Raw genomic sequence first — 14,801 nt, 5'->3', positions numbered from 1 at the left:
ATGGCAATATCATCTCCTCTCTGTCTCCCTGTCATTTTAAACATTTATTGGAAATAAGTTCTGAATGCTTGTCTTCATTTCATGCTTTTCTTTTACAACCTAAGCTTTCTTAACATTTAATTTTTACTGAAAATGACAGTTTCTCTTTTTGTTATATTCTGAACAAAGACTGACCATAGAAGCACTGTCAAGACGTAGTACAATGATCCTGTGATAATACAAAAGAGATAGATTCCCTTAGTGAAAGAAAAAAAAAATTGTGGTCAGAAATTCTAGGTCCATCCATGTTGCTGCAAATCATACTACAGAAATAAGTCAGATAAGAAAGACAAATATCATATGATATCACTTATATTTGAAGTTGAAAGAAAGTGGTACAAATGAACTTTTTTATGAAACAGAAATAGAGTCATAGACGTAGAAAATAAATGTATGGTTACCAAAGGCAAGGTGGGGAGGGATAAATTAGGAGATTGAGATTAATATATACATATAACTATACATAAAATAGATAATTAATAAAAATCTTCTTATAGCACAGGGAACTCTATTCAATATTCTGTAATAACCTATGTGGGAAAATAATCTAAAATGAGTAGATATATTATGTGCATAATTGATTAATTTTGCTGTACACCTGAAACTGACAGAACATTGTAAGTCAACTATACTCCATATATATATATGTGTGTGTGTGTATATATATATATATATATATATACATATATGTATATACTAATAAAAAATTGGAAAAAAATCCCAGTAAGTGTGTATTTGACAAGTCCAAATAAAACAACAAAATGGTCAGAAATTCATCTTCACTTTTAATGGATTAAGATTAGAAAAGGCTCATATTTGCAAGTGAAAGAGTAGTTTTTCCAGTCCTTTCTGGGTATAACCTTGCTAAGTGAAAATCTTACCCGAAACTCATAGAGAAATTATTTTGCATACATCTCACCCTAGCATTTATTTATAGGGTGTCATGCACTATATGCTGATTGTTTCATGTTTATTGACTGTCTTACCTTCTTAATGAGACTGTAAGCTACAAGGTACCTAGATACACAATTATTTTGTGTTACTGAAATGCCTTAAGGAAGGGCTATAATGGTGTAAACAGTAATCATGACTTTGTCAGTGATAAACTCTGAGATTTTGGGTAAGTTACTTATCACATTACCTTCCGTGAATATCTCCTGTTGAGCTCAAAATTTGTTGAGGTCAGGTACCTACTGTAATTTATATCTGTATCCCTAAAGCAGAAAATCTAGCAAATGTTTTCTAGAAAGAATGGTGTGAGTATCAAGTTCAAGTCTTATGAAATCTGAAGACGTCAAATCCATTACTTGCTCCAAATTCCACCTCCCTACCTTCTCAGGGTGGTGAAAAAGAAACAGATGACCTTTCATTTCTATTTCAAATTTATTGAAATGTTTAAAGAAATGTCTGTTTTCTGCCAACAGGATTCCAAAACCGTTATAGAATGACAGAACTCCTGGCTTCCTATGGAAAAGGAAGAGAAAATAAAATAAGCATTAAAAAATAATTCTGCTGAAACAAATGCAAGTTATAAAATGACTCCACCAAGTGGTTACACACACTCATAAGAATGAAGAGCCCGTGTTATGTCTCAATATTGCCCTGCTGAGGCAAAGGGGAGGAATGTCTAAAACTGAGCTTTCATCATCTTCTGGCCAAATCTCAATCTATATCAGCTAATCTTGAGAAATGGCCATCTACTTCTGCAGGACCTTGAGGGAAGTGCAGTGTGTCCTGTACTAACCAGGAGAAAGGCTTTCGTTACCCTTTTGTTATCCTCTGTTTATTTACTAGACCTTGAGATCTTTACTAGGAGGATAGTTGAACACTCATTCCCCAATTTTGCCCCACCCCTACCACACATACATCTGTCCTTACAACTTACTTACTTTAATATCCTGGAAAGAGGTAGAAACATCTTGTCAAAGTCACTCTTTCAGCGGTGGGCATCTGTACTTTACCATCTGGTAGCTCAAATGAGAATCGAACCTAAACGGAAAATTAGTTCTATAGATTTTTTTTTTTTTCCTGAGTGGAAGGATTTTCACTTATGTTGGAGAAATAGTAGCAAAATAAATGATTAAAACAAAAAGGTTTTACCTCTATACAAATCAGCGATATGCATGTCTAAGGATGGACTGACCACGCTTTTAAAATCTACTGAATCTAACAGTTTTGGACACAAGTAAATTAGAGTCCACTCATTTGTCTATTCAGGAAAGAGGGATGTTAAAATAAATGATTCTTTTCTAGGGGTTGTTTTCTAGATCATAATAGCTTGGAACTAGCTTCTGGGTTGACTGACTCACCAAAGAAAACCTCAAAACTCATTTGAAAAGAAGGACATTTTTAGAAGAAAACATGTCCAGAGCTGCTCCTTAGGTTGCCTGTTAGAACAGATAGGGAGGTAGCATTTCAGATATATCTAGCACCTACCTTTCGGAAAATTTCCTCCAGGTCACAAGACCAGGCATATTCTTGAAAAATGTTGATGAGTTTAATAATAAAAAGAGAGCCCAATATGGGATGTCTCCAGGAAACATTATCTATGAAGAAAAAACATTTTAAATTTCATGCAGGGCCTCTCACTTGGCTACAGAAATGGAGTCCTAGGATTTCTGTTCCGGCTAAAGCAGACTGTTGAGTTTATGCTATTTCTTACAGACTGTATGCCATTTTTAAGTGACTCTACTCAAAATTCAGTGTGTATATTTTCACTGATACTTGACAGTTTTTAAAGCCATATGAAGAATGCTGTATATGGTACAGACGTTATGCAGCATAATCTTTGAGGTTCAAAAAACCACAAATATAGTAGAGAAGGAGAGAAATGCAGGATGGAATGGGAGGGAGTGACTGGGCCTTGAGGAAGAAATACCTGAGTGTGGATCCCAAGAGTGCCACTGACAGAGTTGATTTAAGTTAATTATATACTCTGAAATGCAGGCCTTGACTGTAATAGGTAGGTTAATAATTTATGCCCTCAAAATACATTTGCATGTTAGATGTAATATGCATTACAAGGATCTGGAAGAATATACAAACGTAGTACCCAGTTAATACAAGGAAATCATATTAATAATATTTCTTTAAAATTATCTACCTTGTGATTTAATTAAAATCAAATAACATTGGCCATAAAGCATTTAGATAAAGAAATTGCTAATTAAATATGAAAATGGTACCAACAGAAAGGAAGTTCATACCTAGAAACGATTTAAGAGGGAAAGATCATAAGACAAAACACTCTCGTAGAAAAGACATATTAAAAAAGAATAGATATAAAAAATAGTAGGACTTAGAAATTAAAAAGCCATTTTTAAATTATGCAAAGGAATATATAGGAAAAGTATGAAAACATTTTAGCCAATAGAAATGGTAATAAAATGCATAATAGTAATAGATTAAAATCCTATCTAAAACTACAGCTGTCTTAATGAAGATGTTTTCAATTAAATGACGTAGGTGGGAGAGAGTTGCAGGCCAATGTCTCTTCAAGTTCTTTGTGAAATTAGTTAGAGAACGGTCACTTTTCTTCATAAGACTACTACAATATAATTGGAATTAATACCAGAGGATATAAAGCTCGATTTATTCATAGAAACTCAAGGCAACTGAACTGGAGTTTCTACAAATCATCTGGAAAGGAGCATTAGGAAAGTGAAAGAAAATGAGACAAAAATCAACAAGATAGATATCAAGAAGCCAAGGGGCCCATAAAGGTTATAATACCTAGAGGTAAATCTCTGTGGAAGACTGGAATCACTTTTTTTTAACAGCTACATCTAGTATTAAAGTCTGTTAAATACACTCAAATTGTAAATGTATGGAGGCTTTTCCTAGTGTCATTGTTTTCATTTTTGACAAAAATTGATCTTATATCAAGATATGGTCAACACAATGCAAAAGCATGCTGTCTCCTGAGAGATGGTACCTCATTATAGTAAAAAAAAATCTGTAAATTAAACTATTTGATCAGTGGCAAATCCTTAAGGCTGGGAGTAATCAAGAGAATGTTAATGTCCAAGAAATTCCAAACTATAGTGGATGACTTTTATTTAAACCTGGATGTGGAAAGTAACTCAAGGTAGAAGTTTGAATTAAGCTACAACATAGAAGCATCACTAATAGTGGCAATCATTTAAAGTGTGCTTTACTCTATGTCATGATTACTTAACACTTCATATTTATTATTAAAATGTTTTAAGCCTTATGACAATGATATTTGTATTCACGTATATTAGTGAGGAATTCAAAGAAAGCCCAGAGAAGCTAAATAACTGGAACTAATTTACAAAGTACTAAGTGACAGAGTCAGAATATAATTGGCAGTACTCATAATCCAAAATCTAGATTTAGAATCATTCAGGTTTTTTCTGTTTCATAAACTCCACACTTCTGGTTGAAATACCTTTACAATAGGGACTCAATATACTTTGCTTTTCTGCCTCTCCCCTTTTATAAATAGTCTTCTATAAATACATGTCTAGGCAAATTGAAATGTTAAGGATGTCAATATATGGACATATCTATTTATTCCTCACAGTACAAAAATCATTTTGCACCATGGGACTTTACTAAAATAGATATATATTTATTTGGTCTCCATGGATAAGGAGAATTGAAGGTGTAACTGAGAGGGAGACTTGAATTAGTCTTCAAAAGTCTCATGAAAATTTTAACACAGATATCCATACTCTAATGTGTCAGTGTGAGTTTCTGCATTGGTAATGCCCATAAAGGTGTCTTACACAGATACTCATTACCTGGTGTCGAAGAGCAGAAAGCAATGAAATCCTTCTCTATGTGGGCTTTCCTAATGGCATCATCCTCAAAATCTTCTGGGGCCACTAAGAAACAGTTTCCAGAAGCTGCTACTGAATCGTTTACCCATACCACCCCTTGCTTCTCTGAAAAGACAAGATTTGGTTTCTTGTTACTGCCAATAGCCAAGAAAACTTTCTCCACTAAACATCTGTTCAACCATTTACTAATTTGTCAATAACTTTAATTCAGATACAGATATACATACACATCTCAAAAACTATCTTAACAACTCTTGTCTCTCCTAACCCTCAAATTAATTCTAACAACATCAAAGTCTTAAGATTAAAAGTGATATTTCAGTTGAAAAAGGAACAAAAATCTACCAACCAGTCATATAATTCACAGAAGCTATAATCCCGTTTGTAATGTCAAAGAATATCTACTTTCACCAAACAGGATTGTAGCTTTTCTTTGACTTTAAAGAGTAGACTCAAAGCAATGGAAAAATACTGGACATATACAGATAACGAGATCAATACTTCAGTGTCCTGTGTTCTAACAGACATCAGCACTCACCACCACGGCAGGCCTGGATAATGATCACCTTGGGTTTGTCCTTCAAAGTTGGGCAGTTCCAGGTGTTCAAAATTTGAAAGATGTCATCAACTTTTAATACATCTGGGACTTTTTCAGAGTATTTCTTCCCACAAATGCCAGCCCGAATACCATGAGACATGAGTACCAGAAAAGTACTATCAGAGGTCTGGTGCTCTGAGCGAGCAGCAAATGCCTTCAGTTCTAAAGTCATTTCCTGGAAGAGACATATTAATACCACTGGTGTTGAACTATGTGATTGGTTATCATGGCAGCTTGGAATCCAATAAAGAGACACTCTTGAATGATATGAAAATAGATGGAATACAAAAGGAAAGTTTAATTTTCAATACATATAAATGTGAAAAAAGAGTTCTGGGGTATAATTAAGAGATTTCTAGTACAGAGTAAGGGACGTTACTTATTCATTTTGGGGGCCATGGATATATAATTGAATTAATAGAACATTTTCCAGGTAAAGGTTTCACCAGACTCTTGCTAAGAGATTCTAGGATAGAAGCGTGAAATACTCTACAAGAACAAATTTGAATATTAGACTATCAAGAGATTAAGTTTCTGGTGCTACAACCAATCTTTCTAACATCCTTTAGGAGTAAAGGTCATGACCATTGTCTCTATATTATGACAAAACTTACCGAAGCAGTGAGATTTTCTTTCACATCTACATTGTATCCCAGACCTTCTAGTAGCATCTTCATATTTCTGGTATCAACATCAGCTCCATCTCTTTTGGGAAGATTTTCAAACTCTGTGTTGCAGATAATGAGAGCAAGACGTGTGCGGTTCGACTTTTCCATTATTGGGTAAATCTGTAAGAAATGCAGGTTGACAAATAGTCTTGCTCTCTCTAATTAAATATTCATCTTGATTTAAGGCAGCTTCTCCCCACTTAGTTCTCTACATAAACCCAATCTCTTGAACCATAGGTAAAAATAAAAAGGGGATAGGAGTGGAATGAAATCTGTGAATGCCCAAATGGCAGCTGAGCACTTGATTTCAATTATTTTTGAGAGGTAGGACTGAGGGAAATGAGCAGAATTAGAACTATAATAACTCAATTTTAAAACTGATTCCTTGACTTACTGCTTAAGACACATTATTCCACAACTGTTGCCTCAGTTTCCTGATCTCTAAAATGGGTTATTTTGAGGGTTCAAGGTGTTATTACAGGCAATATCCTCAGAACAGTGCCTGACTCATATTAAGTAGCTGCTTTTATTATTTCAACTGTTTTGTTTTTAATATTATAACTATTTTCTCAGGGGATTGGACTAAACTTGAAAATCTCTTCATAAACTGGGGAAATAGGAATTCTTTATGTAAGGGAAGAAGCAGGATGGTTTTCCAGAACCTCTCAAGGAAATTAGCTCTAGAAAAGAACCACTGCAGTTTAGAATTCTCTTCAGCGTGTCTTTCACCCAGATTCTTATGTTCTAAGCATAGCACCTCTCCTGATTTTTCTTTCCATATTCTCTGGGCTGTTTCTGGGGGGCAAAGCTTGAGGTTCCCTCCTCGTCCTGAAGATGCAAGCTTAACTGGGTTATCCTGCATTGCCTGAGGAGCTGCAAGAGACAAGAAACATTATGAATAATGGCATTCCTGAATATCCCATTTGGTGTACCTCCCAGAATCACCTGTGCATGAAGCCACGAAGGAGGGCATTAATTCTTAAGAAGATGATCCTGTGTTACTCCTTACACCATTGAAAGCAACTCTGCTAAAGGAATATATTCCAAGTCAGAGATTTCCAGGGTGTGATACAGATATCACATCGCTTCATCACTTAGAACTAGCATTTTATAAATGCTTTTCATTAAAAAGCAAAAGGGAGTTTTTCAAGGCCATGCATGTTAAAACTCCCAGAAAACAATATGTTAGATGCAATAATTAAGCTATAAATATATTTCAAATAATTGAAATCTTAGATAATCAAAGTTGGCCTTAATGAATATATTTCAATGATTTAAAAATTAATGTCTATGTATGTATTTATTTAGCTATTTATTTGCTTAACAGTTGTGAGAGTAGGCATTAGAGACTGCAAGGAAGGAAGGAAGATAGGAAGAAAAGGCCTTTGTCCTATCCTTTAGGACCTCTTTACTGTGTGTATGTATAGGGAGAAATAGAAGATATTGAATACACAGGCAAAAATGAATATGAAAATTCTGAAAGAGATGGGAATACTGGACCACCTGACCTGCCTCTTGAGAAACCCATATGCACGTCAGGAAGCAACAGTTAGAACTGGACATGGACCAACAGACTGGTTCCAAATAGGAAAAGGAGTACATCAAGGCTGTATGTTGTCACCCTGCTTATTTAACTTATATGCAGAGCACATCATGAGAAATTCTGGGCTGGAGGAAGCACAAGCTGTGATCAAGATTGCCAGGAGAAATATCAGTCACCTCAGATATGCAGATGGCACCACTCTTATGGCAGAAAGTGAAGAAGAACTAAAGAGCCTCTTGACAAAAGTGAAAATGGAGAGTGAAAAAGTTGGCTTAAAGCTCAACATTCAGAAAACTAAGATCATGGCATCCGGCCCCATCACTTCATGGCAAATAGATGGGGGAAACACTGGAGACAGTGGCTGACTTTATTTTTCTGGGCTCTTAAATCACTACAGATGGTGACTGCAGCCATGAAATTAAAAGACGTTTACTCCTTGGAAGGAAAGTTATGACCAACCTAGATAGCATATTAAAAAGCAGAGACATTACTTTGCCAACAAAAGTCTGTCTAGTCAAGGCTATGGTTTTTCCAGTGGTCATGTATGGATGTGAGAGTTGGACTATAAAGAAAGCAGAGTGCCGAAGAATTGATGCTTTTGAACCGTGGTATTGGAGAAACTCTTGAGAGTCCCTTGGACTGCAAGGAGATCCAACCAATCTATCCTAAAGGAGATCAATTCTGGGTGTTCATTGGAAGGACTGATGTTGAAGCTGAAACTCCAGTACTTTGGCCACCTGATTCGAAGAGCTGACTCATTTGAAAAGACCCTGATGCTGGGAAAGATTGAGGGCAGGAGGAGAAAGGGACGGGAGAGGATGAGATGGCTGGATGGCATCACCGAATCGATGGACGTGGGTTTGGGTGGACTTAGGGAGTTAGTGATGGACAGGGGGGCCTGGCTTGCTGTGGTTCATGGGGTTGAAAAGAGTCAGACACGACTGAGCGACTGAACTGAATAAATCAAGGTGTACACCTAGAGCAATCCATAGCACTAAATATTGATTGCACAAATATATGAGGAAGAATTTTCACAGTGGCTTATGCGAGTAAAGACTTGGGAGTTTATTTGGTCAGAAATTCAACATCATCCAATAATGTTACACATTTTCTAAGAAATTAATGTAATCTTTGCTTCAAAATAGAAATAAGTTTTATTGATCTTGGGAGGATAATTTAGAAACTAAACTGTTCAAACAAGAAAATTATATTCTTTTCGATGAAGAACTTATAGAAACTGTAGTATATTCAGTTAGGTAAACCAAGGTAGCATGAAATGTGTTGACTGTGGAGAAAGTAAGAGATGATTAGAATGAATATAGTTGGGAAAAAAACTATAGAAATCATTATCATGTGAAAAAATATTTCATTTCTTAAAAAAAGAGTCTGAAGAACAATAGAAAAATTAGATAAATATTTGGACCATAGTAGAACTAATTTTTCTTGTGGCATTTGGTTATATAATGAATGTCCCAGATGACAAGCCCTTTCTTATCATCTGGGACCTACGTATTTCTTGTGCTACCTTCAGTCCTATGTTGAATGAAATGTTCTGTGTTTAAATTTTGTGAGTGAGACTGGCTAAATCTTCAACAAGACAATTCATTCTTTTTCCTGAGCACACAGCTAATCTATATTGCTAACAAGTCCAGTGATTAGGTATGGCCATATAACTAAGTTCTAGACAATGGGATGAAAGCTGATATACTGTGTTATTCATCCAGACCAAGCCTAACAAAATCTCTTACAAATGATGGTACATATTCCTTCTAATGTCATTAATTTGATTGTTATTACCACAATTATTTTGGCATTGTATGCTGCAGATATCAGAACTATAGCATGAAAGAGACCTAGATGTCTGAGTTACCACCTGAAGGAAAGCTGAATCTGAAGAAAAAAAATGCCCATTTTAGAAATTCCTTGAATTGGAACAAAAGTTTTTTATCATATCTAGCCATTATGAATATTTGTCTCTATTACAATATTCCATATCATGTCACCTGACACAGATATGTGTAGTGTCATTTCCATCCCCAACTTTGGGCTGGCTTTATTTTGATGGTGGAGTTTCTTAAATGCCTATTCATTCACTATTTATATATTCAAGTCATTTTAAGAAAAGAAATATTGCTGGTTTTATTCATTACTTTATAAATAGTCCATAGAACATGGTCTGTAGCACAATTGGCATGTGCAAATATTTTCTAATGACATAGTAAATAGTAGTGATTCTGCCCAAATTATTCAGTGAAATAGTCTTAACAAATATTTGTTGCATATATATTATAGGTTTACAGGTGAAATTCTATTAGAGGTGGTCTATAAGCAAACATGTATGTTCAATTTCCTCATAAAGCTTAAAGTGCTATGAGGGAAAATAATACATTTATTTTTTAAATTACTAGAAAAATATAGTGAAAGTTATCACTGGAGAATTATGGAACACTCTTGGAATAGGGGTTCTGAAATCTAATAGTAGAAGTAGAAATGCAGAAACCTATCTGAATTTGTGAGAGGAAAATAAAATCTGGGTGCCACTTAAATTTTGGAAGTGAGGGAGAAGAAATGGTCTAAGATAATTTCAGGTTTCTGGTTTGAATAACTGGGTAATAGTGGCATCATTAAACAAGATAGAGGAAAGTGGAGGGGAGCCAAGGTGGCAGAGGAATGGTGAGCTATCTCGGTTCACATGATTGAAAGTGTCTGTAGGAGATGAATGCATATGTTCAGTAGATGCTTGAATAGTGAAGTGTGGCACTCAAGTGGTTATTCAGGATTTGAGATACAGATTCAGAACTGTTAGTATAAACATGATAGTGAAGCTGTAGGAAGAGCTCCTGCTAAAGCAGAATGGGTTAAGAATAGAAAAAATGTATAGAATAAATCTGTAAATAAACCCCTAGTCCTCGCACCCTGAATTCATCCCATTAATCTGTAGTTAATGTCAAGGAAGGTGGCATTCAAAGAATGCTATTGCCTTGAGAATATCATTACCTGGAAAAGGAGGGACAGCTGCTTGGGATTCTTGTCTAAGATAATTTCTGGACTGTGAACCTGAGGAAAGACGAAGGACATTAAAATAGTCACAATCTCCAAAGATTCTTACCCCGGTGTATTGGACACTCCCTACTAAAGATACCTTCCACAGGTTTTAATCCTGTGCAAGATGTGACTCACCTGGAGCCATACTCATCAATGGGAAACAAAAGCTTTTACATATGAATGACTGGACTTTTTAACTTAAGTAGTGGTGGAACAAAAGTGTCTGGAAGTGATTTCTTTGATTTTTACTTTCTATGATGAAAATAAAATTGAAACAGCATCAGCTATAGAATCACATATATTTTAAGGTGGCTCCTGAGGTTATCAGTACTGCCTAACAAATGTGTATTCAAAGTGATGTTGTCTAATTCAGAGTTGACCTGGACTTTGGAGAAAACTAGTGCTAAGAGGCATCTATGCTTGGACACTTAGCCGTGCTAAGATTTATCACAACAAAATGAGAATGAAATTAAAGCCTATACCCAATCAGTGTTAAGTAAATTTCCTAAGTCATATAACAAGAAGGTGGTAGAGTCAGGATTTGAATACAAAAATGTCTTGAGTATCAATACTGGCCTCTTAATCACTAAGCCACTCTCTAGCCCACAAAGGGTTTTATACAATTATGCATATGACCGGAGCCCTGATCACAACCTGTAATCTGCACTTGCAATCAAATCTACTAATATATTCTCTGAGGTCGCTAGACATTATGATTGTCAATTTCAAGCACAATAATTGAAATTTATTTAAGGTTTTATAAATATCTCAAAGTAGCAACACCCGCCTGAGAAACATATTCTAGAAACTTAAGAATCAGCATGAATCAATACTACTACAAGTCATAGTACCGATTGAAGACAAGATTTCCATAGACAAAATATGGGCCATGTCTCTGCTGTGAATGGAGGAGAGCCTTAGGACATCCCACAATCCTTCAAATCCAAGGCATAGGCTACAATTTGTCCCATCTTTCCCATCTAGACTGCTGGACTAAATTAACCATCAATACATTCAAGAACATTTTCTGGATGAGGTCTTGTTATTGCAGTAGTTTATATGTCAAGAAATGTTTTTAGGTGTGTCCTCTTAGAGTAAATTTAAATATTAAATCCAGTTATCATACACCTGGGTCCTGAAGCAACTGGCAAATAGATGAGGAGGAAGCAAAGCCATTACAACCTTGACTGAGGAGGCATCATCCAACAACTAGAGAAACTGACTTGAGGAATTAGAGTTATCACAATGAGTTACACAAGTGTTTCTAAGGTTCAAGGACTGTGAGTTAAAAGAAGTATGATAAGGAAGAAGAAATTTTGACTATTATATAGATATTCTAGACCCTTATTTTTATTGATTGTCTTTAATTATTGAAGGTGGGAGTTAATCTAAAAAATGTATCCAAAAAAATTCAACAAAGAAAACATTTGCTGTTACTGAGAGGGACCCAGGCTCCTCTCAGTTCCTGAGAGACAAATCACTTCTTGTTTTCAAATAACGTCTACTTTCCTTGAATGATTTTAGAAGCACAAAAGTGAAAGTCGTTCAGTCGTGTCCGACTCTTTGTGACTCCACGGACTATACGGTGGGTAGATTTTCCCTTCTCCAGGGAAACTTAGAAGCACAAAAGGAGCCAGTAACTGGAAGCCCATCAGAGCTCCAGTCTTTTCTGTGTGGAGAAGCTAGGGAACCATTGAAGGGGCAGCTCAGATGGCTGAGCCTGGACTGAGTCTTCAGGAGACAAATAGAGAGGCGATGGGCCCCCAGAATGGTGCACAGTGGAGTGCACAATCCTCCTCCAAAGAAAATGCAAGGGGGCAGCTAAAAGCAAGAGTCCACTTAAAATCTCTTTTTCTGTAAGCAATAAATTTATTCCCTGAGTGTTCCATTCTCCTTGAAATATATTTTATTCCTCCTGGAGAGCAAAATTTTGAAGAGACATTATACAAAGTATTTGATTACAGACTTTAAACCTTTGTGTCAAATGACTACAAATAGGTTTCTAGTGACCTTTAGACTATAACTAATTTACTAGATAAATCAATCAAGTATCTTGGAAGGATGACTGGAGAATACAGTATGGAACTTTCTAAGATTGTTGTCATGAATTTCAACAAATGAGCTACAACATACTCAGGATAGGAAATAAGCTTTAATCAAAACAGAGACACTAAGGCTAGAAAACAGAAATGGAGAAGAAAAGAGACAGGGGGCATGCAGTATGATTACTGAAATAGAAATAAGGCCCTGAAACTAGAGGTAAGGAAGTGGTCTGCAAGCTAATATAACCAATGAAGAAGTCAGATATTAGGCCTAACAACACAGGGCTTACATGAACTTCAGTCTGAGTCATGGACCCTTACCTGAGGTGAGCCCCAGTACTCCTGCCAGGTGGGAGTCTTCTTCACAAATATGGCTGATGCAGATTTGGCAGGCCCGAGGTCCTTTACAAATAACAATGTCTATCAAAACTCGGGCTTTATCCATAGCTGTAGCATTTTCATCTCTTACTTTTTGCATCTCTTCCTGGCTCAGCACTCTTTTTTCTAATAGCTCATCCAGCAAGCCATTTATTGTACCCTTGCTCACTGAATGAACAAACAGTTTCCTCTTCTCTTTCAGAACCTTGTCTGTTGGAAACAAAAGAATGTCTCAAGTCATAAAAACAGCCTCACTTTCCTTTCATCTCAGCAACTTAGAATAGCCTGCTTCAGATTTAATCAATAAAATGTGCCTTCCCACACAGTGTGGTAATCCTGAGGACACTCACACCTCATTCTGCCCTCAGTATTAGCCATGTGCTGACAGAGTGGCCTGAAGACTGAGATTTACTACCTCCAAGATCGTACCGGAAAACCCTATGTTAACATGCTTCATGTTGATTCAACTGTGCATAATAAAATAATGAAACAGTGATTTTCCATTTCCTTTGGGGAAAAGAGCTGCTGGAACGCATTCTGTACCAATTCTGTACCCTCTGTCAGAATTCAGTTAAGATTGCAACATGACAGCCAGACAGCAGCCGTTGAGGCTTGGATCCTTTCTGTCCCTTGCTGTTCTGCACCCCTCTCCTTCTCTTTGCCCCCACCCCTCCCTCTCTTTGCACAAACACTCCCTCTTTGCACATTCACAGAACTTAATTATGGCTTCTGTAAAAGCCAGCCCCTTCCAAAACGATTCTTTCAAGAAACTGTTTTCAGTAAAAAAAAAAAAAAAAAAAACAAAACAACTCACCAGCCATGGCTTCCTCCTCTTAGCCTTGGTGTGTGTTATGAAACTGAAAGCTTGTTCCACCTTCCTTTTCAACAGGGTGTGTACACATTGCGAAATACCCATGGCGCATGTATATATATGCATTTATTTTTGTTCTAAAGAGATTATCAGATAACTAAAACTTATATCACATCAGGGAGTGTATTCCTGGGAAATTTCCTTCACCACAATTTGAATCAGGTCAGGCTAGGCAGCAAATGGGGCTTACAGAATAAGAATATAATGAAGAAATATGTATACAATTAAACTTACACAATAATTAAGTGTAATCTGCAAAACTATCTCATCCTTTGGTATCTTCATTCATTCAGGCTGCTGTAACAAAAAGTCACAGACTGGATATCATATAAACAAGATAAATGTATTTCTTCCACTTCCAGAGGCTAGAAGTAACAGATCAGGGTGCTAGCATGGTTGGATCGTGGTGAAGTTCCTTATTTGGGTTGAAGACTGCCAACTTCTCACCATGTCCTCACATGGCAGAAAGGACAAAGTATCTCTCTCTGATCTCTGATATAAGGGCACTGGTCTTGCCATGAAGGTTCTGCCCTCATCATCAATTCAACATCTAAAGATCCCACCTCCTAATGCCATCAGCTTGGGCATTAGGTTTTGAACATGGGAACTTTGTACAGACATTCATTATATAGTCCTTGGAGAAGTTGAACTACTGTGAGCCCATTCCCCCCACTCCATGGCTCTGGATTGCATCCTGGGAGCTGTGTGTCCCTGTAAGCTTTTAGAAAGGAAGCTTCCTAAAAGTTCCAACGAAAGAATTTCTTACAGGTTCTGCTTTTAGGAAGGAAATATTTTTCACCGGAATCAAATGT

At 36.4% G+C, this 14,801-nt stretch overlaps 1 protein-coding gene across 4 annotated transcripts; it reads right to left on the bottom strand.

Moving 5' to 3' along the window:
• Nucleotides 1-1,403: 1,403 nt before the first annotated feature.
• On the bottom strand, nt 1,404-13,971 carry CASP1 (caspase 1). Of its 4 annotated transcripts, none has more exons than XM_081538017.1 (10): nt 13,933-13,971; nt 13,062-13,328; nt 10,651-10,710; nt 6,868-6,983; nt 6,057-6,230; nt 5,383-5,617; nt 4,806-4,949; nt 2,476-2,585; nt 1,929-2,028; nt 1,404-1,503 (listed from the first exon to the last, which is right to left on the bottom strand). In XM_081538017.1, the coding sequence occupies exons 1-9, from the start codon at nt 13,937-13,939 to the stop codon at nt 1,930-1,932; spliced, it is 1,212 nt and encodes a 403-aa protein (XP_081394143.1). In that variant the 5' UTR covers nt 13,940-13,971; the 3' UTR covers nt 1,404-1,503; nt 1,929. The 4 variants fall into 4 exon arrangements, with proteins under 4 accessions (XP_081394143.1, XP_081394146.1, XP_081394145.1 ...); XM_081538020.1 differs by having other exon boundaries at nt 13,062-13,142; XM_081538019.1 differs by lacking the exon at nt 4,806-4,949.
• Nucleotides 13,972-14,801: the final 830 nt, after the last annotated feature.

Source organism: Giraffa tippelskirchi, chromosome 11 (genome assembly GCF_054371585.1).
Source record: "Giraffa tippelskirchi isolate mGirTip1 chromosome 11, T2T-mGirTip1v1.2.pri, whole genome shotgun sequence".
Lineage (NCBI taxonomy): Eukaryota > Metazoa > Chordata > Mammalia > Artiodactyla > Giraffidae > Giraffa > Giraffa tippelskirchi.
Note: the sequence above shows the minus strand (reverse complement) of the source record. Positions and strands in the feature narration are given on the sequence as shown.